Here is a 26918-nt window from a genome sequence, read left to right on the forward strand (position 1 = left end):
AAATAAAATAAATAAAATAAAAAATAAAGATTTTTTTTTTTATTGTTATGTTGTTGTTGCTTTGGGTTTGTTTTTTTTTTTAATATTAGAAGTGGAATCTTCAAACAGAGTGGATTTTGAACCTGATTCTGTTAAACTGATAAAGAAAACTAATGCCACTTCACTCACAGGTCTTTCCTTGAACAAAACACACAGTGTATTTTCTCTCACTTAGCTCTTTCCAATATAAATAGGCACTGCCCTCTTAACAGATCTGTCATTTCATAATAAAAAGTCCTGCTGCAACTCAAGGCTTATGGGAAAGGTCAAGTTCAATAAAGTCCTTTTTCCTGAAACAAAAAACGTCATCTACACACACACTCGTTACTGAACAGTTGAAAACAACTGCAATGACTTAAAAACCAATCTTTTTTTAAAAGTGAGACAGCCCACTGCTACTTAAAACTTACTGAATCCATAGTAACTGTTATCATTTAAGGCCAAAAGATACGCAGCTTCTGACACACCTTTAGGAATGAAGTTGTCTTTACCATTCTTAATTTCTGGAGATGGTGAAGGTGGGAGAGGAACGTTTGTAAAACATTTTACAAACATTTCCTTTTCAATTACATACATCTTATTTATTTAAAACAAAACACTGATTCTTTGACTAATCCTTTTTATACTTAAGTTTGAATTACAACCTAACATGTAAAGGATAAGCAATGCATCTGGTTTGAAGATGCAGTTTTCCCTTCAGCAATGAAAGCCCCTTATAACAGAAGATGGCGTCAAGCCTAACAGATGTACCCTTAATGTAATGTTCTCCTATGTCTGTATTTATTGTTGACACTGCCTTAACTGTGACAAGTTATCTGTTTGGGTTTTTTTGTTGCTGTTGTGGTGGGTTTTTTAAAAATCGATGCAGCTATGTGAAAGTGTAGTCTCTGCAAAATATTTTTTAAAAGAGTACATTATCTCACCAGGGCTTTTTAGAATGTCTAACACACTTCCTTGCTTTAAGAACTTAGCAGGTTTGCAGAACCCATCATATTCTTCTTCCTCTTCCTTCTTATTGCTGGTGCTGTTTACAGTGGCACTACCTTGAAAAATAAAACAAAAGCCACCTTTTACAAAGAAATGCACTTAGAATATATTCACGTTTGCTAGAAATAAGAATTTCCATGTTTCATTCTTATATAAGAATCTTCAAAATTCACCCTTATTTACAACAGTTTATAGTTACAATTTGATTAGAAGCAGACCTGTCACTGAAAACAGACTTTTCCTGGAATTTGTAACAAGCTTAGAAATGACAGATTAACTATTTAACAAACAAAAAAAAGAGAATTAGCACTTTATGTTTGAAATGCTAAAATTTCTGTTACCTGGACTAAGAATGGATGTCACTGGTGTATCAGTGGATCCAGAAAGCTCTGATGACTTAACGACAGGAACACTGAATGTAAACTTAATCTGCTATGAAAAGAGAGATTTTGTTTAGATTCCAAGAAATTTTAATCAAGTTTCATATTCAAATAATAATCTGAAATCCAGTCTTCAAAATTTTGGTGGCTTCTGGGTGAAAAATTGCAAGTCAGAAATCTATGTATTTGTTTTCCCCCTTACCAGGGCCAATTCTGCTTTATTGTTTCACAGTATTCTACTAAAGCCTTGAGAAAACGTTAGGATTTATTTTACTTACAGACAATGGAGGTAGCACTTCCACCTCAGTAGATTTCACAATTGGAGATGAAAATACAAACGTAGGACTCCCAACATTACTTGCTGGTTGTACCTATATTTTCAAAAGAATTAAGGTTTGTATCTAAAAGAAAAGCATCCAGGTGAAACAATAGCAGCTACCTGAATTCACTAACAGACATTCTGCAGTGCAGTTGGGAAATCTGATGTTTGATATTTCTGATCCACAGCTAAGAGTTGTAAGAAAAAGCTTGCAAGTCAGCACGTAAGATGGACAGAAGCTGTATCAAAATATGTGTCCCCCCCACCTCCCAATCTGAACACAACCCTGTTTTATTCAACAGGTTATAAACTCAGGTTGGTTAGTTTCATGAGCACCACAGAAAAAAAATCAACATTCAGCAAGGAGGATGCAAACTCATCCTGAAAAAGTATTCACAATACACAGCAAAGATTTACCTTGTTCACCACTGCTTTTGAAACAGTGCTGGGTGATGAGGAGACAGCACTAGTGGCAGGGAAACTGAAGTTGAACGTTGGCAGCGATGCACTACTGATGGGCAGCGGTACTTCAGGTAGTTCTTGCTCCATCTCCTAGGTGCAAATTTTAATTGTTAATTTAATTTTTTCTTTAAAGAAGTTGCAAATTCAAATTTTTCACTTTCTTTAGAAAAGCTGTAGATTTTAATTTTTCTCTTTCTTTAAGAAGTTGTAAATGTTAGTTTTTATTTTTCACAAGACCTACTACCTTCCTACCCTGTCCCACCCTTAGTTTCTTAACAAAATTAAATGCAACAGAGAGATCTATAGACAAAGCAAGTTTTCAAAAGGAATCCAAACCTCCCACGTAAGTCTGCCACATCATTTTTATTTACGGCAGGCCTGTTTCCATGCGATACTATATCCATCACCAGTCCAGTAAGAATACTGAAAGTAAGCTCAAAATTGTTACCTGAGCAGAAGAGAAAGGAGCTCAGATAAGATTTGTTTTTGGGTTTTACCTCTTACTTAAAAGATCTAGAAAGACATTACCATTCCAGGATTCTATGATTCCCTATCTCTTTAATTAAGAGCACAACTTCATGGCATGTAAGAAAGTGTTCCTCTTGCAAAATTAGGTAAGACAGCTGACAAAGTTTCTCAAGACACTTGAACTTGGAAAAAAAAATATTTTAAGAAGGATGTGAGTTCCTTTGAGTCCTAAAACCCCCAAACCAAACCAAAGCACAGAAAGTGCTTTTTCAAAAATGAAAGCCTAATGAGTGACACAGAGGATCATACTCTGGTAAATCTAGTCAACATCATGTATCAGGATGCAAATTTAAAATTCAGAAATCAGTGTACCTTAAAAATTTCTGCTCTTACCCGTGTCTTCTAAACTCTTTGATTACTAAGATTAGATTTGGGATAGGATTTAAATGGGAATAGCCAATCTATTCACAATTTGGACTGCAGTACCAATATCTATTCAGGAGTGACTAAGCAGATATGCACATTGCTATTACAGACATTTAATGTACCCTACAGCTTCCATATTTCAGAGATCTGAAGAGCCTATCACACCTTGATACTGAGACCATTTCTATTACAGAAACATTCTCCAGCATTTACTACTTCTTTATTTTGCATCAGCCAGAAGACTGAGTTAACTTCTTTAGATTTAAGATCCAGTAGTAGGCAGCTTACATAACACTCAGTCAGGAAGACAATCCTTGGGATAGTAATGACTACCATTATATTAAATGGAGTTTTCCCATTAAAAACCCCTCTCACAATGAGTTTGAGTAAGTGCCAGTAATTCTGAATGATCATTAGCAAACATGCAAAACACCCACAAAACTGAAATGGCATTATTGTAAATTACTATGAGGCAATGAAGCTATTTATTTCAGTAATCACAGTAAGATCAATTAACCTGAAAGACCCTTACCAGTTGTTGTTTTTGTCCAGGTCTTGATGCACAGTATCGCTCTCTTTCCCTTCTCATCTTGCCACAGGCACTATCCATTCTTCCTCCTGAAGACAAACCGTTGGATGCAGGAATATCGGGTTTGGGGTAGCTCAAATTGCTGGCACAGAATAAAAATACGTAAGTTGAGGCAAGGGGTTTAAAAAAAGCAAAAAAAAGGAGAGAAAAAAATCCAACTTATCAACTAATTGTTTGAAGCTATTATAGCCACTATTAATCCTAGAACTGTCACCTGCTAATTGGAATCAGAAAAAAACATCCCACAAGTTCCTAAATACTGCTAAATAGCTTGTGTTCTAAACAGCCAAAGCTGAATAAGAGCAGCAGTGAGAATAACATACATAAAAACCAGTCACAACATCCATAAAGGAATGATGACTAAGCCAGAAGACCTGAAATAGAAGAACTGATTTAGATTGTTATTTTCTAATGTTTGCTTTTAATAGTCCAGACAGTGGAAATTTTGACTGCTAGTTCTCTGACTCTGTGATGAGCATGTATCTCTGAAGGGATATAAAAGAATAACTAAAAATATAGGGGCAGGGGGCGGGGATGTGTGTGTGCATGTGCGCACAGGAAATGCTGCCAACAGCTCTTATGGAACTGAGAGGCTTAAACTTGTGTGTCAAGAAAATATGACAGAAGCTTCATAAACAGCTCTGGCTTTCCTGAGGCCATTAGCAGAAGCAGCAGAGGTGTTTGGGTGTGCCAACATTCCAGAAGTCTTTTCAGACATGAATACAGATCCCTTTTGTAAGGCATACAAAGGCATTTCTCTGTTCATCACAAAAGCCCAGATCCAAACCAGAAAGACTCCCCAATCCAAGTGGGAAGGGGAAAGAAAAAGAAAAAACAAAAGAAAAACCTCAAAACAAGTAAACACACACACCCTCCCACACACACAGACAACCCCCACCCACCCCCCCCAACAACAAACCAAACCCAACCCATGCCACATCCCAAAATATAAGTGAACTAAGGAATAATAACAATAAAAAGCAGTATGGCATTACGATGAAGTATCCCTGAAAAAAATTACTGTATCAAGCTAATCTTGCAGCCAAGCAGTCAGTCATTACAGAAGTACACTGGAAGACACCAGGTCAAGTTTCTAGAGGACTGAGGAAGAGACTTGGTCTAAACCTCTCAGATAGTTTCAAACATCTGCTTAGCACTGTAACCACTGAGAGGAAGCCAGATCCTTAAAGCCATATGCTCAAACTGTTCCCTAATCCAAAGTGACAATCAATTTGAATTCTGAAATAAAATCTCATGTCAAAACAAATCTTTATTCAGACAATTATATTATGTCTATGATAGCCCATATTCCTCTTTTCTGTTAACACCTGTCAGCTTCTAAGGGCAAAGACAGTTCTGTCTTTAAGCAAGTCAGCCCAATCTACAATTCTGACACTGGTTTAAAAACTAAACAGCTTTTGTTAGGCTGAACAGAGATGTACCGAAGTACTGCAGGTTAGCTGCATGAAGAGACCTGGCCCTTAACAGTTTTGTATTCCTACTCCATAATATGACAATACACAGACACTGGCTTTACAAAAGAGTTAAAATACAAGGACCGTCTACTCTAATGTCCAAAGTAGAAGCACAGCAATAAAACTTGTGAAACACATGAAAAGCAGTATCAGTTTCCTGGATCTCCCTTTACATGGGAGAAAGAATTTGTACCAAAGAAAACTTAGAACAGTTTGAAAACCCACAATTAAAACCTAACATCTCTTTGCACCTCTGCCAAAACCAAAGAGGGTTCCTGTAAAGTCAAACTATTATATGGTGAAATAAAGGGTTGGCTTTGGGGTTTTTTGCAAGCCAAAGAATGCCCAAGGCAATATAAGAATTGTTTGGAAGATGAACACAGAGCCAACACATTAGCAGATTCCCTACTACTGTTCTTTGAAAGGTTCGAATCCTCAAAAAAAAAAGATATTTTCTGAGCATACAGTGTCTTAATTCGAGCATTACCCAAAAGATTAATCCCCCAGAAGGGAGAGCCATCAATATTATCTGAAGTCATTCTATGCCAAGCAAGCAGCATAATGCAACACAATCTCCTCAAGAAGAAATACAATTATTAACTCTCCTGGAATTTTTTTGTTTCAGAGACAAGTTGGCATTTGTCTTCAGATGACTATGAAGGGTTTCTGTTTTTCATGCAAACTCACAGAGCAGACAAGTGCCTTTGTCATGTAAGGAGCATTAGAAAACAATCTTCCTCCAGCTTTTTGCTTAAATAAAAAAAAAACCAACTACAAATTGAATATACTTCTGAACTGTAAGACATTTCACATTATAAAGAATTTTTCAGAAAGGAATTCCTGTACAACAAAGCCTTCAGACCCCAAGCAATTATTTAATTACCTGAAACTAATAGCTACTCCCCTAATGAAGGCTAAGATGGACAAATAGTTAAACTCTCCCTTAATACAATTTTTTCACTTTTTCTATTCCCTTTTACTGAGAACTGTTACTCCCTTCCAAAAGAAGGCAAGCATGCAGACTGTACTGAGAAAGAAGAGGGCTTTCTTCTTTCAAGTGTTTTAAATTAATAGACTTGTCATACCTTTCAGATGATTTTACAGGCTGTTCTGCAGGAAAACTCTCCTCTATCATGTCCTGCAAAATGAATTTTATTTATTTCAAGATTTATCTGAACATATTTATAAACAAAAGACAAAGAGAAGACAAACAAACACACACTTTGTGCTGTTTTCGTTTTTTTTTATTTATACCACTAAATACACCTCATCTGCTTAATAAGCTTGTTCCCTAACTACTCTGACTATCCACTTAATCTCCAGCCCATTTATTTAATACCTAGTCATTTTTACATTCAGAATAATACTGGAACCATGGGTGATTTTTTTCTGAAAGAGATACCAGTGTTGTTTCAAGGGAAGTTTATCAGGGACTCCATCTACACTGAAGTGATCAGAATAGGTAATTAAAAAAGTGATCTGAATTGGTAATTGTTAGAAATCTCACTTGGAGCCAGCAGTTGACTTGAAACATTAAATACACAACACCAGCATGTTCCATCAGCTTTCTGTACAGCAGCATATGCAAAGGAAATTTGTGTTTCTGTATTTTAATATTCATTCACTGCGAAAACCCTGGCCCAAAAGCACACCACCACGTTCTGAAAATAAGCACCAGCCACTTAGTGTGCCAAAGATACAACTATATCCATAAAACCTCTAAGTATCTCTTTCACAATGGTTCCCACTCTCTAAATGCTTACCCCAAGTATACTACTGGCGCTCTTGCAAGAAACAATACCTTCGTAGATTGGTTAGACACATTCCAAGCTTGCAAAAAGCAGGCAAATTAGGACATGAAAGTTTACTTACTTGATGGTCTGTATCTGCCCTTTGGTGAATTTTTCTGGAACTAGTAGCTGATTTCAGAGATGGTTTAAAATATGTGATTTGACTCCCTGTCAGGGAGATTGGCTTTGGTGTCACAAGTTTCTGGACAGGTGGATGTTGAGAATCCATCTTTGAAAGGGAAGCAGCAATCAATTTATCCTCGCACCCACCCAAATTACCACAGCATTTACCGATGATAAAAGTTACAGAACTATAAACCTCCCACCAGTCTCAGCACCAGTGAAAACGATGTGTAAGTGTTGAAAACATTTAGCTTGCAGAAGGAAATCACCAGAAAAATCAGTTATAAAATCCAAAAAGCTACAGGAACAGTCAAAGCCTGACTGAATCCTGTGTCACAATTTGGCAGTTACCTCACAGACAAAATAAACTATATTGCTATAAGCAAAATAACTCATGTTACAATAATATGCTCCCATCCTTTTCTCTCCTCTGCCCTCATTGTGATTTTTTTTTTTTTACTGGCTTAATCCATTAATTTAATATTGAAAATGTTAAGCAGTGTTAAACCAGGTTCTGGGTTTCTTGTTTTTCTACATTTTCTTCCTTTGAAGTTACACTTAAATAAATTGTAAAATAATTTTAAATTAGTCTCATTAATATATGTTCCAATGTTTTAGATTTGCATTTGATGCTCTTAAAAGTACTGGTCTGACTTTTCTTGTCAAAGCTTTTTTACAGACAAGGGCTAGTTTTTAAGCAGAAAGCAGCGTACATTCTACAAAACTGGCTTAACTGAATAGAGAAGGAAGACCCCAAAAGGCCCCATGATACATGAGATCATCTGTTGTGGTGGCCAGTGAACCTATGTTACAAGACAGAGTTTTCAGTAAGTCCCTAGTACCACAAGAACCACTTTATATTAGGGGTGACCAAAAATGCTTCTCCCAGGAAGCATTGCTCTGTTATGTTAATCTATCCCAGTTTGAATTCCCCGGTTGGCTGTCAGCCTCTACCCCTCATCACTCCCCCAGAGCTTCCCCATTGGTCCCCGTTCCCTAGTCCTGCCTTTTCCCCACCCCCGGATAAAATCCCGGTTTGCGATTGTTCTCCCGCCTTTCCCTTTGTAACCTTCAACAGTGTAGAAGCAATAAATGCTCCTGTTGGAATACACGCAAAGACCCTTCCCATCTCTTTGTCACCGATTTTATACTGAAGCCAGCTGTGCGTTTGTGCATGCACACATGTGAGCCACAGAGCCGGGTGGAGACAGCAATAATCTGTAGCCTTGATGATAAGAAGAATGAGACTTAGGATGTATCTATTATTTAAATTGGTATCAACAGACGGTTATGCCCCAACACAGGTGCAGAACTGCATGACGTTCACATGGGCCCCCTTCTTCTAGAGCTTGTCCTGCTCCTTCTGGATGGCATCCCTCAGATGTGTTTAACTGCGCCACTCATTCTGGTGTCGCCTGCAAACTTGCTGACAGTGCACTCAGTCCCACTGTCTCAATGATGAAGATCTGGCATTTGGATTTGTTAAAATTCATCCCATTGATGACTATCCAATGCTTCAATCTATCTAGATCCCTCTTCAAGAACTCTTGTCCCTCAAGAGAGTCAACAGCACCTCCCTGTTTCATATCATCAGCAAACCTGCTAATGGGGCATTCAATTCGTGCCCCCAGATCACTGACAGATACACTGAACAGCGCTGGCCCTGGAACTGATCCTGAGGAACACCGCTGGTCAGCCAGATGTAGCCTCATTCACCGTAACCCTTTGCATCCTGCTGTTCAGCCAGTTCTTCAGTGTGTACCCACTCATCCCAGAGATGGACAACTTGTCCAGAAGGATACTGTGAGGGACAGTATCAAGCGCCTCACAAAAATCCAGAAAACTACATCTGCCACCTTATTTTCACGTGCCAGGCAGATGACATTATTGTAAAAGGATATCAAACTAGTGAAACAGGTATGTACAACAAGGAAAAAAATAACCCAGTAACATGTTCAGTACACTAACTGTACACTAATACAATCCTCAAAATAAGAAAAATACCACAAAAAAAAAAGACCTGTAAAAGTTTTGCCTGAGTATTCAGGTGTCCTATCAATCATTTGTCTGCTTTAACAGGAAAACACACAACCCTCTTCTGGCCACATACAATTCCCTCCTCCCTTTTCATCAAGGGCTACCCTTTCTCCCGGCCAAATCTTATGAATTCTAGCATTATGAGTAGACAATTTCTCTATTTTTACCCAGTGACAGCTGTGTGCAACACTCACTTTCTGACTGATGTCAGGGTCTATGCTGCAAATCTGGTAGATCTTTTTTAATGCTTCATCACAGGTGTGGTTCTGCATTTTAACTGAGAATCCGTATCAGCTTTGTTTTCAATTACTGGGATAATGCTTAAGAGGTGGTAAAGAACTTATATGCTCTACTTTTCAACAGTCTTGTAATTTATCATATGGCCGAAGGCAGTACAGGAAATCTGAGATGCTTATAAACTCCTACGTAACTGCAGAATTAATTATGCTCCAAGTGATTAGCATAGAAACTTCTTGAGACATTCTGTCCACTTCCTCATTACAACAGCAGTTTGCATGGAAAAAAAACCACTTCTGTTCCTTTGGTTGCCTGAGCTAAATGTGACCTCTTGTGGTTTCACAACTTAATAAATGTAATATTCCAACATTGTTTAAACAAAAACAAGGAAATAATAATTTACCACAGCAACAATTCAGTGCTACCTCCAAACAGGAATTTAGGAGCATAAATTTACAGAAGTAACAAAATTTAATCGTTTTCCAATTTTCTCCTTGCTTTGAGTAGTAAAAAAAATGTAAGTATTTACTTTTTGCTTAAAATAAACATGGAAATCTGCACAAGATCTGAACAATCACTCAATCAATATTTTTCTATTTCTGGTTATTTCTGCAAGAAAAAGCTTTCTGAAACAAGAATGTTATCATGCAACTTAACCCCAGGTTGCAGGACAAGATAAAACCACTCTGTGTGTTCTAGAGAAGTTGTTCTTGACATATCAACACACCACCACAAAAAGATAATATAATTCTCCACCTGAGTAATCTTCACAGTCCTTCATCTAGTGTGGATAGAAAAGACATTTTTAGCGATTTCCACGCAGCCAAGGCAGCTATAACTCACATAAGGCTAATATTGACTTGAATTCATGTGCATGCTGTCATTGAGGTTTGTGACATTTCTTTTAAGAGCTGTAAAGCAGAGAAAGTTACCTATCACAGCTTAACATGTTACTGGTTCTTACCTGGTTTTGTCTGGATTGGAAGCTAGTCACATTCAGCACACTCCTGTCCACAGGCTAACAGGGGGAAAAGGCCGAAATATTAGAGGATGGTTTTTCTCCTATGAGAGGGTTCCATCCAACAAAAACACAGGGGGTTTGTGATCAACTTACAGAAGACAGTGGACTAGAAACAGAAGATGGAATCCTTTTAGCATCCTGTTGAAAAAACAGGTGCAATAAATTAAACCGGACATGACATTAAGTAACATCTTCATCCTATACTGGCACATTTACTGTGTTTTTCAAACACATGGAATAAAACGTTAAAAGGAGCGCCATTTACCGCCAAAGGGCTTGACATCTTCTCCAATGTCTGCAAGATGCGCCGCGCTGTGGAACTTGTCACACCATAGGATTGCACATTTGCTTGTTTAGCTTTCATCTGTCTTTTTATCGGTGGCTGAAAAATTAGCATTGCCAATGTTATGATGCTGGATTATGAGTTTCACACGTGTATATTTTATGCCCTAGGGCTACACTGATGATACAGCCAATACTCTCGTAATGACAGAAAAAAACGCACTCACTGAACATTCAAGCCATGAAGAAGAAAGATATACTCCACTGACTTCACAGAAGTTTAAGTGGGGCCCTGCATATCTTGAACATGGGATAAAGTAACAAAAGAAATCCTTAAATGTAGAAGGTCAAAAAATGGATGATGTTAGGTTTGTAGGGTCTCTGAAGCAGTGATTAGGAAAACAGAACTGAAGCAAAGACTTGTGTAAAGTACTTTCAGTAGCAAAACAGATCTTGGAGTTTCATGATGGTGTAAGCGTGACATCTTAAAACCAGAGTATACAATCATCATCAGGAATTTCTAGTTCTACTTCTATTATTTCCTCCCTTCCCCCAAGATTACAGCTGACTGTAGGTCTTCTTACTCTGTTTAGAAAGATACAGATCTGATTTGAACTGCACCAGATCTAAACATAATACACTGGAAAAGTAAATGTTGTACCACGACTTAACATAATTAAAAAAAACTTCAGCATGACCTTTTTTTATAAAAAAATATGTTAAACCTCCCATGTAACCACACCGTGCTTCCCACATGGCTAAGTGAAGACAGGAAGCAGATCACACAACACATAGAACATGCAAGTGAGACTCACTGTACGCATTAACAAACAAGCTTGTCTCTCCTTTAAAAGCCTAGTATTTGCTTTCTCTTTTCAACATAATCCACAATTTTTGTAAAAAAAAAAAAATAGCTGACCAAAGAGGACTTCTAGCTTACAGAAGTTTTAAATATTCTGAAGTTTGACTCAAACACCAAGTCAGGAAAACCCACAAGTTTCAAGGTTTCCCTGAATCAGGAAATTGTAAATTCCCTTGTTCCAGAGCAGAAACAGACTGCCAAAATAGGTCCAGCAAACTTATTTTCAGTTCCTTAAAGTTCCTTTTGACTTTTTTTAATAAAGGGCATTTTAATTTAAATAAATTACAACCAAATCAGATTTTACTGACTTGCTTTTAGATTCAACTCTAGCTACTGAGAGTAATCAGGATTTTTAATTTGCTGGTTCATTTAAACCACAAAGAACACTTGGGAACAAGCACCTCTTCTCAAGAGCTATGTGAATGACAGTAAAATAGAGGGCACCTTATTGTTTATCTTGATATAGCATATAGGACTGCCTGCCTCCCACTCAGTAACAGAAGTGCAAAGGAGAAGCAAAGTTGCCTTCTGTATACTACTGTATTAAAAAATGCACAATATATTCATAGTTTGAGTGGAGGCACGCTTGTGTAAGATCTACAAGCAAGTATCAGGCAAGTAACTTTTGCTGCTATTAACACAGTTTTCAAAGTTATGCCGTCATTGGAATTATTTACATGTTATTTTACCATAATACAGTCAGAGGCAGACCATGGCAGAAAATGGAAATTTTTGGAAGACATAACACAGGAAACCCCTACTACAAGAAACTAAGATGCTACTGTCATTCTCGTGCTTTATGATAAGCATTTCTACATGAAGGGTTACACAAGAACTTAAACAAAAATTGTAAGCTGAGTGGGCAAGATAGGAACTGTTGCCACATTTTTCAAGTTAAGTTCCCTGCTCACAGCTTTTTTGGCCAAGCTCCCCCTTCTGTATTTCCATTATGTTCTCCCCGACGCTGCACTACTATTCTCATACCTGGTAAGCAGAAATCTGCACTTTTGTCTGCCTTGCTGCTGCAGCTGCACCACCATAAGAAGTCTTTCCAGGGTAAAACGGAGAATCCCCAAGCTGTCTTGTCTTAAAGACAGAAGTGTTTCCAAGTGACTACAGAAACGTATTATGGTAAGTGGTTAGTAAAATGGCTACACATTCAACTTGACTAAAATTAATACTGTGCAGTACTTACAGGAGAGGGAGATCCAAAAGCAGATAAATTGAATGCAGGTTTTTTAGAGCTAGATGCAGGATGCTGTGAGACGGAATGAGATCTTTCAGCCTCTGGGGACCAGAGCAGTGGTGCTGAAGTATTTTTTGAAACTGTGATATCTGCCAAAAGGACAAATGCTGTATGTAAATGCCTTGTGCACATAGAGAAATATAGTGGTAAACATCACACAAACTCCAGAGTTCTCTACCAAAACGTCTTACAGAATGGAAAAGTCCCTTAACACTCATTTCTCTGACAGTCTAACCTTCAGAGCTCTTCAAACAGATTAATTTCACATATGGTATGAAACCCAAGTACCAACTCTGAACCTAAAATCTGTTCACAGAACTGCGAATACATGACCTTTCAGTCATCTTTCAGAAGTATTCACAAGCTAATAGCACATTTCCAATACAACACAATTTTTTTTTTTCTTCTTTCATGGTAAAATAAAGGAACTGCATAAACACTGGTGCATCTCTAATGATACAAAGTTTTTCCTATGACGGTAGAGGGTTGGAAACCAGCATAGGACAAAACTGACCAGGTCATAAACTTGAAAAATTACCCAAAAGCTGAATTTACAGAGTTAACCACCTATTTTCCATATGTTTTATGGAGACACACCAGAAAGTTCTAGCAAACTCAGGTTATATTGATACACCCTGGCAACACCTACGCTGAACTGTCAGCCTGTGGTCTCCAGAGAACTGGCTGAACATGCCTCCATCACCATTCATATGGGGGCCTAGAAAAATCTGCAAACTTGCTGTTTGCTCTTTCTTGGTGAGACAAAAAACAAAGTAAGTATTGACCTCTACCAAGAACAGCAAAAAAGAAGCAGCCCAAACTTGTTCAATCAAAATAGTTGCTTCATTGACTCCTGGTAAAAAAAAAATATGAGACTATCTTGTGGTTTGATTTGTCAACCGTATTTATCCACATTTAACCAGCTGTGAGCGAGATATTCTGAGTCACTCCTCCTTCTAGGCAATCAACCTAGCTATCAAGCTACAGCAAGTCATCTTCATCTCCTATTATCCCCATTCAAGATTTACAGATAATCGAGCTAAAACTGTATTTATCAGCACTGACTCTTTAGAATATCAGGGACTCAAAAATGCATTCCAAGCATGGTTATATTTAAAAGGTGACAGGATTACATACTTCTAAAATACTAAAAATTAAATTGAATTCTAACATCCAGAGCTCATATTCTCCTACTAAGAATTCTCCTGCCTATTTACTTACTAAAAGCAATGTGGAATATTGAAGAATACAAAGTACTTCATGTTATCAAGCAAATCAATTAGAGAACAAGTTACCTTTATCAGATGCTCTAGAGGAGAAGCCACTGGTTGTTGAGATGTTATCGTCATCATGCTGAGAGGTAGAATCTTTTATTTCCTTTACGAGGGACAGCCCAGGACTGCCGATGCCAAGTGAAGATGATGTGGAGGGCTGACAGTGTGGGACTGTGGAATCCAACACAGTGCAGTTCAAATGGCTCCGGTGAAGAGAGGGCCTTGTTAACACATCTGAGAAGTTCAGTGCAGACCTGCTTGTGGATGGTTCTAAACAAAAACAGCGAAACAATCAGCTTCCCTGTAGACAAGCTCACAGAAGCCAAAACCTGTTTTCTATCAACAGCCACGCTTATTGCCAAGTTCTAAGCACAAAAATAGAGAAGCTGAATTTAACTTCCTCACCCAGATAGGGTTTCATCTGTCTGATTACAACAGCAACACTGCTTGCAATACTAAGCATTGATGTCACATTAAGAAGTACTTGATGGGATTTTACAATACCAAATTCTGACCCTGTGCTCAAGCGCTTAAACTGTGTCTTTCACTAAATCAAACATCTATAAATTCCTTCTCCTCCAGATAATGCTTGCAATAAGCTTTCCAAAATTTGAGGTTACCTGACAAGTTACAGACAACTCTGCAGTTTTTATCATCTTGTAAAAAAGACGATGTTAGTATGATTATGTAGCATGAAAACGTGTATTTGCAGAGATTCTGGGGGGGTTTATTTGTTCTGGTGTCATCATCCTCCCTTCCAAATTCTATCATATCAGGTCATGCTACAGGCAAATTACCTCCTATCTATTAGTTTTTGAGATTTTGGCACAAAGGACAAGTAAGCAACATGGCCTCAGTTGTAAGATGGGCATTTTTTCCTCATGAAAAGGGTCTGTAAACATTGCCAGTGTCCTGCAAAAGGTGGCCTCACAGCTCCAACTCGCCACATGAACGGAACAGCTATTAATGGCCATCTTGCCTGATGTCCGTATGTCTACAGTCCCTCCCGGGATTTCTGGGTGTGAACTTTGAGACACTACCATCCTGACATTTGCACTGAAGCTTAAACTAGCCACTTCAATCTTCATAAGCACAGCAGTACTAGCAATTAATTCTCCAAAGCACTGGTAGATTTTAGGACTGTCTTGTTCGAGATGAAAGAAAGCATTATGAGACCAAAGGCTGGCCAAGCAAAGAATACAGGCTCTAGCAAATTGGTGCCTCAGAGCCAAAGAAACAGGCTTTCTAAAATAAAAATACCAGTAATAATAAAAAATATTATTATTAACTACAGCTAGAAAGATTAGACTACAATATCCACGAACTGCAACACAAGCTACTGACGTTCTAGGGTGTCCCATTTGCTCCTGATTTCTTGGAGCTAGAAAGTTTGCCGTGCAGCTGTTCTCACTGAAAGGTCCTTTCACACAATTCTTTAGGAAAGCCAACACAGATTACTCATTCATGAAAACCTTCTCTATTCCTTTATACAAACTTATTCTCAAGCTACAGCTACACAGAGAGCAGTAAAGCTCTTTATTTACAATTAGATGACATTGGTGACAAAGGTATTTCCTCATTATTTTTCATTCTGCCAACAGAAGCAACTGACTGTCCACACAGATGGTTATGTACGTGTTCAGACAAAATTTCTCACCTAATTAAAAACTGAGTTCCCAAAACTGCTAATTTAAGAGAAACTCAAATGAGAGCATATACAAATTCACAAAGTACTACAGAAACAGTGAGAAGCATAGATATAAACCACAGATTAATTTTAATATGGTAAAAGGGTTATAAATTTCTTTGCCAAGGATCCAAATGGTTTTCAAAGACCCGAAGCAATGCCACACCTTAATGTTACAAAATATTTCAAAAAGAATAACATCATAAACAAAGTTCCCCAGATCTCCACTAAACTAACAAGGAAATGTAATAAATTGATTGAAGAAGCCCAAAGGAAAAGAAAAGAAAAATAATCAGGACACATGAGGGAATTTTCCTCTGGCATTCTAGCATCTGGTCTTTTGAGGACAACAAAACAAATTAATGTTTCTACTACCTCAGGCAATTAGATAAACTTTCATTCCAGATCCTTTAAAAAGAAAACATAACCCAACACACTCACAAATGAATGTTAGCAATATTTTGCACTTGGCTAGTTGACTATCTGAAGTTAACTCATGACTTCCAAGGCCTGTAAGTCAACTTCCAGTATATTTTGAAATTATGTTTAAACTTTGAAGCTGAGCCAGTTCTAAAAACTGAGTTGCTGAGGTTTTTTACTTTGATTTTGCTTTGTGTGGGGCTATTTTTGGTTGGGGTTTTTGGTTGGTTGGTCGTTTTGGTTTGGGTGTTGTGGGGTTTTTTGTTGTTTGCTTTCTTTCTGTCCAAATGCTCCTTCTAGCCTCCCCTGGAAATGAAGATTCAAAACTAGAAATCTGTGAATAAATACAGATGGTCAGAATACTAAATGATATTTCACATACCTTCTAAATTAATTCTTGCTGATTCAGGCGTGATTCTCCCATCAATTACCAAGGCATCTTCATTTGCATAATCATGGTGATAATTTACTGGATTCTCTTCCTCGTTTGCCGATTCATTCGTATCTACACATTTATCTTCCCTTTTATTGAAATACTTCTGCAACCATCCCGGCACGATGTTTTTCACTGATTCGGTCACTCTGCTAATGAGCCCCAGCTTGAAAGAAAAATACAGAAACACAGTCAGCAGCATATTCTGGGATGCAACTTTGCACAGACCTCGAAGACAGACATTAGACAGCAATATTCAGATGAGTAAGATTAAAAGGTGGTGGATCCTTGACAAAGAATACCCATACTTCTGGAACATGAATGACAAAAGTGCGCACCTAACACTGATTTACTACTAACCCATCAGTTTCTGCACTTCCCAGTGACCTTGGCAAAACTTCCAGATTCTGAAACTACAGCTGAAGTTCACCAAAGGCTTGTCAAGTCACAAGCTCATCAAGAAATTCAATTTCTAAATAACTCCTGATGTACATACTGTCTTTTCAGGACTTTTCCTTTTAACACCTTCACTTGAAAAACCATCAAACCCAGAAACTCAGCAATTATCTACAGCAATAGTGATGAGCAGTAATAGCTACTAAAATCAGTGAACTTAAATATTTCTTTTCCTAATGCTGAACTGAAGGAACAATGTGTATCAAAAACCCCACTACTATGCTCTGAACAGTGAGGGTATCCTGAAAGGATCTCAGAAGAAACAGCTGGAGTTGAACAACAGACTCCTCACTAAAGGACTGTTAAATATATTCAATTTGATCAAATTTCATTTCGTGGTATGTTAAAGTTTTGTATTTCCAAACCTTAATATTCAGCAGTTACTGAATATATACCAGGCATTTCCATTTTGACATTTACCAATTATTTGTAATGCTTACATTCTGGTAAGAAATATTTATTTAACATTTTGTTTCAGGCAGTCACTTGCTCCCCATCACATCCTCAAAATTTCAACACGCCTTCCTGTCAATCTCAACCCTGCACAGCAGACTGCTTGCAACATGGAGCTGCCCCTCTTACACTGGCTGCAGCCACAGAACCAGCTGCTAACCCCTGCAAGCTGGAAGCAAGCAGCAAAGCTACCTCCACAATTTCAATGCTTTGGAAACTGAAAAGCAACAAGAGTTTAAAAAGATTTTTTTGAACTTCATTGCCAGTTCCTAACACATGCATCAAGGTACTTTGGTATTTTTCTGGGTTTAGGCAACAAAATTTTATAAAAATTATTATTCATGTGTAGAAAATTGAGAATATTCTTTGAACATGTAGTAGTTAGTCTAGTAAACAACTCTGAAACAAGAACCCTGTTGTATTCAACTTTCTTAAAAAAATCAGCACATATGAAAGAAAAAGCCCGTATCTGTCATTCACATCTTTCATACACAGTAACACAAACACCAACTTACAGGACACCCTTGAATCTGGAGTTAGAAGGGGGCCTGGCAAAGAGGAGAAAGGGAAGGTAGAAAACAAAAGTCTTTTCACAGAAAGAAAGTCATCTTAATTTACAATTTGACATTTTTCATAATGAACTGTAATTTAATCTTTTACTTGCACAAAGAATAACTAGCTAGGGACAGCTTAAACCAGACAGAATACAGCATAAAAACCACATCTATCACAATCACCACACTAAGATGCACACTAATATGCCATGCTTAGTGTTGCTGCTATTCTACATAAATACTAAGCCTCAGCATTCCAACAACAAAAACTGTGCAACACCAGAGCTCACAAGCAGTTCAGTGCCCGGCACCAGCAAGGGCAGTCTGTTCCCAGCCCCTCATTTTCACCTTTACTTATGACACACTGTCCCCCTTTAGGGGAGTGAATATTTTGCTGCTATGACTAAAAGCATATCAGGAACTCAGAGGAGTCAAAAATTTGCCAAAATAAGCAAATGGTCAGGACACAAACTGCATTCAAGGCAATGCTCTTTCCAAAAAGCTAGGCATTACTACATTCACTATTGCTAGAGTCTCTCCATTAGAGAATAAGACATTACTGGCCATAAAACAGGTGCCAGTATGTTTCTCTTGCTGAGGAAATCCTCCCAGGACTGAAAGCTGCCTGAGACTCAATATGGAAGAAGTCATAGGCATCCAGAAGACTAAACACCCAATCATTAGTAAACCAAATGAGTAACTGGAGAATGTAGCTAGACTAGTCATTAACCAAGATGACATTTTACCATCCATATCTGACACCAGACTGGTTTGACCCTTTCCTGCAAATGGCAGCCTTTCCATTCTCCACATAATCAGCATTCCAAGCTGGGTAGCACAGGGTAACTTCCCAAACCAATGCATGAGCTAGAACTCAGCACAGCCATACTGTACCAAGTACTAATGGCCTGTTCCATCTGGTTTAGGCACAGTGGTAGATAAGGAGCATAGTTTTATACTCCAGAATAATGCTGGCTTAGTGACAAAGAAAGAGAAAGCAAAATACATGTAAAGGCACCTACATTTTCCATCTGCGAAATATTAAAGGCACTGTAAAAGAACTATGCAAGCATTATGAATGAGCCATCATCACACAAGGATCCCGCTAGAAAAACAAACACCTTCCCCCTAAAAATACACCACACACCCCAGGTATGCCTATTCAAATACACACAGACAACAACAACAAAATAAAATTTCCTTCCATCATCTCTTACCTGCCCATCAGAGCTGAAAGCCAATCAGTAAAGCTCTATGGCTGGATTCCTGATCACGTCGAGCAGTTAAGGTACCACTGACCAACCACACATTTGAACATGCACATGCCTTGTTCTTGCCACAACATTTCAGCGAAATGTCACACCTTACGCTGTCTTTGAAGCTGACATTTCAATCTTACCATAACTTGTAGTTTTCTTATTCTTCAACTTCAGCATATGCATTTGAACACCCTTTCCCTCTCTCTGCACATGCAAACAAGCCAACTCTGTCAGCAGCAGAGCACTCTCCCTCTACTACTTCTGTGTCACCAGCTCTGCATTTTGTTCATCCCATCTCCCCACACAGGAATCATTAATCCTTCTAGAAGGCTTACAAGGATACTGCACATCTCATCGATGCCAACAGATCTTCAGAGATTAAATACAAAAGACACAGCAGACAACTCTAGTAGGCTTATTCTCCAGAAAACTGCTCAGATCCCGATCTCCTCATGCCACAATTATGAACCAGTCCCTTCCAGAAGAGCTTCATTCACTACAGCTACTCTGAACATGCTACTGCACAAAAACTGTTCTAGTTCCCAGTCTCAGGTTGGGAGCAGAGGAAGTGGCACTGGCATGCAGTTTAATGTTCATAACTTCTCATTTCTACAGGCCACACAGGCACCAAACTTAATATCATGAAAGGGCAGAAGACCTAGTGGGGCAATCCCAACTGTGTGACTGCAGTGTTTTATTCAGTGAACATGTTTTACTCCTTAACTGACTGATTTCAGAGGTTTCAGCTGCTCTCAGTACCAACTGCTATCTTTGCACCTCAGATGCACTCATCCCAAAAAATACCAGCAGGAAAGCTGAGAAAAATGAAAACCCACTGGAAAGACCCAGTAGCTTATGAATAGGTATTTAAAACAGTTTTTCAAAATCTGTGCATCATCTCAAGTGTCTGCAGCCCTGCTAGGTCTATCTAAGTCTATGTATACAAACATCATAGCAACAGTAACTACAGTAACAGCTACTCCAAGGCACACTGGCTTAACATCATGGAATCACTGAACTATTAAGGCTGGAAAAGACCTCTTAGATCACTGTGTCCAACTGCTACCCAGGAGTCCAAACCCTCCTTGTTTGGGCACAAACACTCATTTCTAAGTTTCAAGCCCTGCTCCTTAGGTCTCAAGACTCACCTGAAGGGCCCAGAACACTATTTTGAAGGCCCAAAGTCTGATTTGGAAGGTCCAAAGCCTCACCTGTAGAATTTAAAGTCTTCTTTATAGAGTACAAAGGCACATCTTCAGGCCCAAACCCTGTTTCCAAAGCCTCCATCTCAGGAATCAAAGCCTCCTATTTAGGATTCAGCCTTCATTCTAATGGGCTCAAAGCCTTCCTCTATGACTCCCAAGACCCATTTATAGGGGGGGAAAGCCTTCATTTGTGGTATTGAAGCATCCTTGTAGGGCCCAAAACCCATGAAAACCCAACCTCAGAGTTCAAACTCTCTTTCTCACATCCAAAAGCCCATTTCCAGGGCCCAAAGTCGTGTCTTGAAGACTTAAATCCTTCCTTGGAGGGTCCGAAGCCTCTTCTCATGAGGTCATAGAATCATTAAGGTTGGAAAACACCTTTAAGATCATCAAGTCCAACTGCTAACCCAGCACTATCATCATGTTCACCATTAAACCATGTCCTCAAGTGCCAGCTCTGTTGCCCTTCTCTGGACACAGTCCAGTACCTGAGTGTCTTCCTTGTAGTTAGTGGCCCAAATCTGAACACAGAATTCCAGTCATGGCCTCACCAGTACAGGGGGACAATCACTACCCTGGTCCTGCTGGCCACACTATTGCTGATCCAGGCCAGTATGCCACTGGCCTTCTTGGCCACCTGGGCACAGACGGGCTCCTGTTCAGCCACTGTTGACCAGCACCACCAGGTCCTTTTCCACTGAGCAGCTTTCCAGCCACCCTTACACCCCAGCTAGCAGCTCTGCAGGGGATTGTTGAAACCCAAGTTCAGGGCTCTGCACTTCATCGTACTGAACCTCATGCAACTGGCCTCAGCCCATCTATCCAGCCTTTCTAGACCCTCTCTAGAGCTCTCCTGTCCTCCAGAAGATCAATGCTCCTGCCCATCTTGGTGTCATCTGCAAACTGGCTTAGGGTGCAATTGATACCCTTGTCCAGGTCATTGATGAAGACGTTAAATAGGACTGGCCCCAACACTGAACACTGGCAAACACTATTTGACTGGTCACCGGCTGGATGCAACCCCATTCACCACCACTCTCTGGGCCTGGCCGTCCATCCAGTTTTTACGAGCAAAGATCACACCCATTCACACCATGGGAAGCCAGTTTCCCCAGGAGAATGCCACGGGAAATGGTGCCAAAGGCTTTACTAAATTCTAGGCAGATGACATCCAACATCCAGAGCCCTTCCCTCATCCACCAGGTGGTGGGTAACTCTATCACAGAAGGAGATCAGATTGGTCAAGAAGGACCTGCCTTTCATAAATCCATACTGACTGCAACACTAAGCAAAAGATATGTAGAGAGAAATATCAGTTAACAAACAGGTGTCGTAATTTACTACTTTAAAATACCATTTCTTCAAAGGATTTATATAAAGAAAGAAAAACCAGTAGTTTATGGTCACAGTTTGAATTCCAAACTTAAAAGCAGACTATTTCTTGGCCAAAAATATTTACAGAATAGGACAGTTGTTCCAGCTTGTAAGGGTCTTTCACACAGCACAGGGTGGGGACAGTGCTGGCAGGAGTACTCAGCAGTGACACATTACTCGAAAGCACCCATTTTGTAATTGAGTTTGTTTCAGTCCAGAAGGTTTAAGTATGAAAAAAAATCATATAAAAATTATTTAACCATCATACACCTACAGAAATTTGTCAGAGATGCAAAATACATAACTGGATAAAAGAGCTAATTTCTACTTCACTGTACACATACATCTGAAAAGCATCAAATTCTTGCCTCTCAGAGACTTTGCTTCCAATTTCAAAGTTAAAGTTATTAGAACATATGAATCAGTAAGTCCTCAAAAAGAAAACCTGCCCTTAATAGTGATGTTCAATGAGATAGAGCAGACCAATGTAACCACTTCCAAACACCAAAAAAGAATTTTCTTGCCCTCCATCCCCCACAGTCAGCTTATGCCAGCTCTGGCACATAGCAGGCTACTCTCCATACTAGCTGAATTCATTAATCTGGCAAAAAGTACGTGTTTCTCTGCTGGGCTAATGAGTTGAACTGGCTCAGTGCACCAGAACTGGCCTGAGAGAAAGCACGATCAGGCAGCCAGGACCAGAGGAACACGAAACAAAATTCTCCCTTCTTTCAACCATCCTGTGTCCATACTGTCTTTAAAGACACTGTCCCTTTCTCCTCTTCAACTCACCCTTCCCTCGTGCTTCCACTAGCACATATAAGCAACCAAATGACAAACTGTATCAAGGCTCTATTAAATAGATCCAACCAAAAATCTGTCTATAGACTGATAGTGAGGACTACCCCTCAGGGGCATCAGGTTGCTGGTGCACCTTACCATATGCCTGCATTAATGCTCATGCAAAAGCAGGAATAGAAATGGAAACATTGCATGATTGCCTCTTGCAGCAGCAGACTTAGACTGGCTTAGACTAACTCTGCTTTTGCTATTTAGGGAGTGGCTTCAATTTGGATGTAGGACAGCAGAGTTTGATATTTCATTTAGAAAAAAGACAATAACACTTATGACTTAATACGAACAATGTGTTTCAGGAATGCTATTAATTATGTAACATTTGAAAAACAACACTTATTTAAGGCAAATGGACTAGTTCAGATTTATTTCTGAAAGTCATGAAGAAGGGACTGTATTACCTGATGCCAGTGTATTTCTTTCTTATTGCTTGAAGTGAGCCTTATTTTCCTTAGTCTAGTTAGCTTTAGAATAAAAGTTCCAGGGAAATTCAGGTATTTTCTGGCACTATTTGCACATCTGTACACATCACTATCACTTACAACTGAGAGCAAAACACCAGTATATGCTCTGAGAGATAAATCAGTGCCTCACCCACTAGGTTAAATCCTTGTGACACTGCATGGTTTTATCTCAAGTTTTGTCCACACCTTCAGTTGACACAGTGACAACATTACAAAAGGCACCATGAAGTACAAGGTAACTTTCTTTCTTTCTTTCAGGAAGCACTACATTAAGCACTAGTTAACCATCAGCAGCGATCAGCAATGTGTGCTGTAAATTACATTCAGTTTTACACTTTGAGATAGAAATCTATCAGCATCAAAACCAAAAAGTTTAAGATTCATGAGACTATTTTCCCTTAGAACTTTACAAGCATTTTTAAAGTTCTTTCTTTCCCAATTTAAGAAGGAACTCCAAGTAGTTAGTATTTTTTAATTGAAAGACTGCCGCAACTTAGCTACCACAGTGTGTCTCCAGCTAAGTTTCATAAGCAGTATCTAGAATTATATTAATTGAAATGCTGCTCAGAATATCTTTCCTATAAGGAAACCCTATAGTCTAAACTTATTATTTTTACTTTTATTTCCAACATAACTACATGGACAAGAATTTCAAAACTACAATGATCGAGAAGTACATTTCTCATGGCACCAAATGGTCTTTACAAGTCCATTAGCACAAGTTATCAGATTTAGCAATGTATAACACACATTTTATATTTAGGATTTAAATACACTACTTAGGCATAAAATTGTTTATCTTATTTACAGGTATTCTATATACAATAAGACCCAATTCATTACAGTATTTCGACATCACCAAACATAACTGATAATGGGAAAGTCTTCCTCTTCCTGCATTTACAGCCAAAAAGTTTATGCATACAAGGGCTATCAATACATCATACCCCAAACTACAGATTTTCTACCTGCTACAGTGTACTAAGCTCCCAGCAAACAGTTAAACATTTTCAATGCCATTTTGCCTAAATGCACTCACAAACAAAGCATGGTATCACAGGCTAATCTATGGCACATAGTGGTGAGGATAAGCTACATATTTAAAACACAAAAACGGGCAGCTCAAATTCTGCAACAACTCCTGAAACAACAGTTAAATGCCATCTGAGGTCAACTCACAGCTTGCTGACGTCTATCCCCGTGTCCAGTGCCTCCTAGTGAGGACAAGGCTTGAAGGTTTGAAGCATATTCACAAAATTAAGTACTTATGCAACAAAATCTCACTCCTGACACTTTGGAAAACAGTCTTCAAACCAGAATACTGGAATTAAATTTTAAAATATAATGCAGTATTAGCAAAAATCAGTAAAATATTCACGTGGTCCCTTTGAAATATCTTTTCTGTCCATGTTGATCTACAAACTAAGCTGACAATACCACATGCTAGTCATTTTGCAAAATGTACAGCCAATCCTGTTGCACATTCAGTATGTTATCTAACTCACAAATTTGAACCAGTAAATTAAAATCAAGTAACCAAATAATCACATTTAGTTACTCTGTGATAATTTGGTACTTCAGCAAAACTCAAAGCCTTCCTACTTCCTACAGACATTGTGCAGCATATAAAAGTTAAGCCTCACAATTCATCTAAACCAGCATAACCTGCAATTACTTTAAATTTGGACACATCTAACCCTGGTGCATACACTTCCTGACTAGATTTTAAAATGTAAGAATTGACGCCTAAGAGAAACCAAAATAATGACCCTTGGATACAGTTGCTTTAGCTGCAGCAGCAAGGGGTATTGTTACATAATTTGACATTTTAAGGTAATATTCTGAAACTATAAAGCTGAGGCAGCCTCAGCTCTGCTGCAGGGCAGTAATCTTCAGTTGTGAGGGGCAGCAGTGTCTTTCTGCCCATATTTTTTCATCACACTGCAACTGACAGAACCAAGAGCATCTCACAAACATATAACCAGTATCTTCAAACACTGTTCTCTCACCAGCAACATGAAAAATTGCCATTGCACATAGAGATTATTTTTTTAGTGACTGAAGGTAATGGCATCTACAAATCTGTATATATTCTACAACTCTGTAAAGTAAGTTTAATAAAGGCTGGCATTAGAACGCTGTTATAAATAAATTTAATATGTATCTCGTTGCATCACAGCAATTCCCAAACACAGCTACATTTAAATCACTTTAAACCTTGTTTTCATCTGTTTAGCTTAGGATGATTTTAATTACAAATACACCTGTATTACAGTCTCATCAATTTTGTATCTCGTTACTGTAAATATTTCAGTGCCTCTCTGTAATCCAGTCTCAAAGAAAATGACAACTGAACAGTTCAGCTCTTTGCTTCGTTTACTTCAGTCTAGGAGGTTGCCAGGCCTTGAGCTCTAATAAGGGAAGGAGTCTTGAGACATACCTACTTCAAAAACATTTGATTCAAAATACAGTCATAACTAAAAGCAAAGTCAGCCAGCTCCCCAAGACACTCTCACACAACTTTTTCCAAGAGCAGAACCACTGAGAAAATATTAAGCAGCCTTAGCAAGGAGAAAGGAAACTTTCTACTGGCACAGGGATTCGCAAACTGTGTGTGCTATTCACAGCTGTAGGACTCAATACATGTTGGTGCACCTGTGTTAGCACACACATTTCATCCCAGCAAATGGGAATATAAAGATGAACTTATGTTTAGTTGAAAAAACCACAGTAGTCTCAACTAAGCCACACTCACCCAAAGATCCTATACTTAAGTGCAACATGCATAGATTCATAGAATGTTTTGGGTTGGAAGGGACCTTTAGAGGTCATCTCGTCCAAACTTCCCTGCAATGAGCAGGGACACCATCAACTAGATCAGGTCGATCAGAACCCCATCCAACCTGACCTTGAATGTTTTCAGGAACAGAGCTTCAACCACCTCTTCAGGCAACCTGTCCCAAAGTATCACCATCCTCTTTTTAAAAAATTCTCCCTTACATCCAACGTGAATCAACCCTCCTTCAGCTAAAGGAGTCTAAGTCCCCTTTATGTACTCAAAGGTGACCATAACATCTTCCTAGAACCTTCTCTTCTCCAGGATAAACAGCCCTAACTCTCTCACAGCCTGTCCTCGCGGGACAGGTGCTCCTGCCCCCTGACAATTCTTGAGGCCCATCTCTGGCCTCAGTCCAACAGAGCTGGATGCAATACTCCAGGTGGGGCCTCACCAGAGAGGAGTGGAGAGGCAGAATCCCCTCCCTCGACCTGCTGGCCACACTGCTTTGGATGCAGCCCAGAATAGGTCTGGATTTCTGGAAGTGTGCATCGCCAACTCATATCCAGCCTCTTGTCCATCAGCAACCCCAAGTCCCTGGCAGAGCTGCTCTCAGTCTACTCATGCCCCAGCTTGCACTGATACTCAGGGTTGCACCAAGCCAAGTGCAGCACAATAAATACTAAATTGATTACACAAAACATTAAAAAGCAAAAAACCCAAGATTTTTTACAACTTAATAACAGAAAAATCATGACCTACCACTAAGAAAGACAGAGGACATTTTAAAAAACTGGTCTGCAAAACAGCAACCGTAGAAAAAAAGCCTCTTAGCTACTCTCTTTTTGAGGGCAAGCTCGCAATTTTCTCTGAAAAAACTGCAACACAGTGAGATGGAGGCATTATTTCCTCCCTCAAGAGACAGCACAACCCTGAAGACAGAATTAGAGGATGGACCAACAAAA

At 38.9% G+C, this 26918-nt stretch overlaps 1 protein-coding gene across 5 annotated transcripts in view; it reads right to left on the reverse strand.

The window, feature by feature from the left end:
• Window positions 1–26918, reverse strand: part of LOC121673478 (nuclear pore complex protein Nup153-like) — a 43737-nt gene that overhangs the window by 10695 nt on the left and 6124 nt on the right. The window contains exons 2-15 of one of the 5 annotated variants that reach the window (XM_042046803.1): window positions 16507–16723; window positions 14039–14287; window positions 12693–12832; window positions 12482–12610; window positions 10619–10735; window positions 10447–10491; window positions 10297–10350; window positions 7018–7164; window positions 6231–6283; window positions 3614–3752; window positions 2143–2274; window positions 1685–1777; window positions 1368–1455; window positions 963–1082 (exon numbers count right to left, since the gene is read on the reverse strand). In XM_042046803.1, the coding sequence (XP_041902737.1) occupies window positions 963–1082; window positions 1368–1455; window positions 1685–1777; window positions 2143–2274; window positions 3614–3752; window positions 6231–6283; window positions 7018–7164; window positions 10297–10350; window positions 10447–10491; window positions 10619–10735; window positions 12482–12610; window positions 12693–12832; window positions 14039–14287; window positions 16507–16723 (1723 nt within the window). Of the gene's footprint in view, window positions 1–962; window positions 1083–1367; window positions 1459–1684; window positions 1778–2142; window positions 2278–3613; window positions 3753–6230; window positions 6284–7017; window positions 7165–10296; window positions 10351–10446; window positions 10492–10618; window positions 10736–12481; window positions 12611–12692; window positions 12833–14038; window positions 14288–16506; window positions 16724–26918 lie in introns of all 5 variants that reach the window. The other 4 variants (XM_042046800.1, XM_042046801.1, XM_042046799.1 and 1 more) reach the window with 4 other exon arrangements.

This window comes from Corvus kubaryi, unplaced genomic scaffold (genome assembly GCF_017639235.1).
Source record: "Corvus kubaryi isolate FWS band 111438036 unplaced genomic scaffold, C.kubaryi_AGA036_p1.0 65454, whole genome shotgun sequence".
NCBI lineage: Eukaryota > Metazoa > Chordata > Aves > Passeriformes > Corvidae > Corvus > Corvus kubaryi.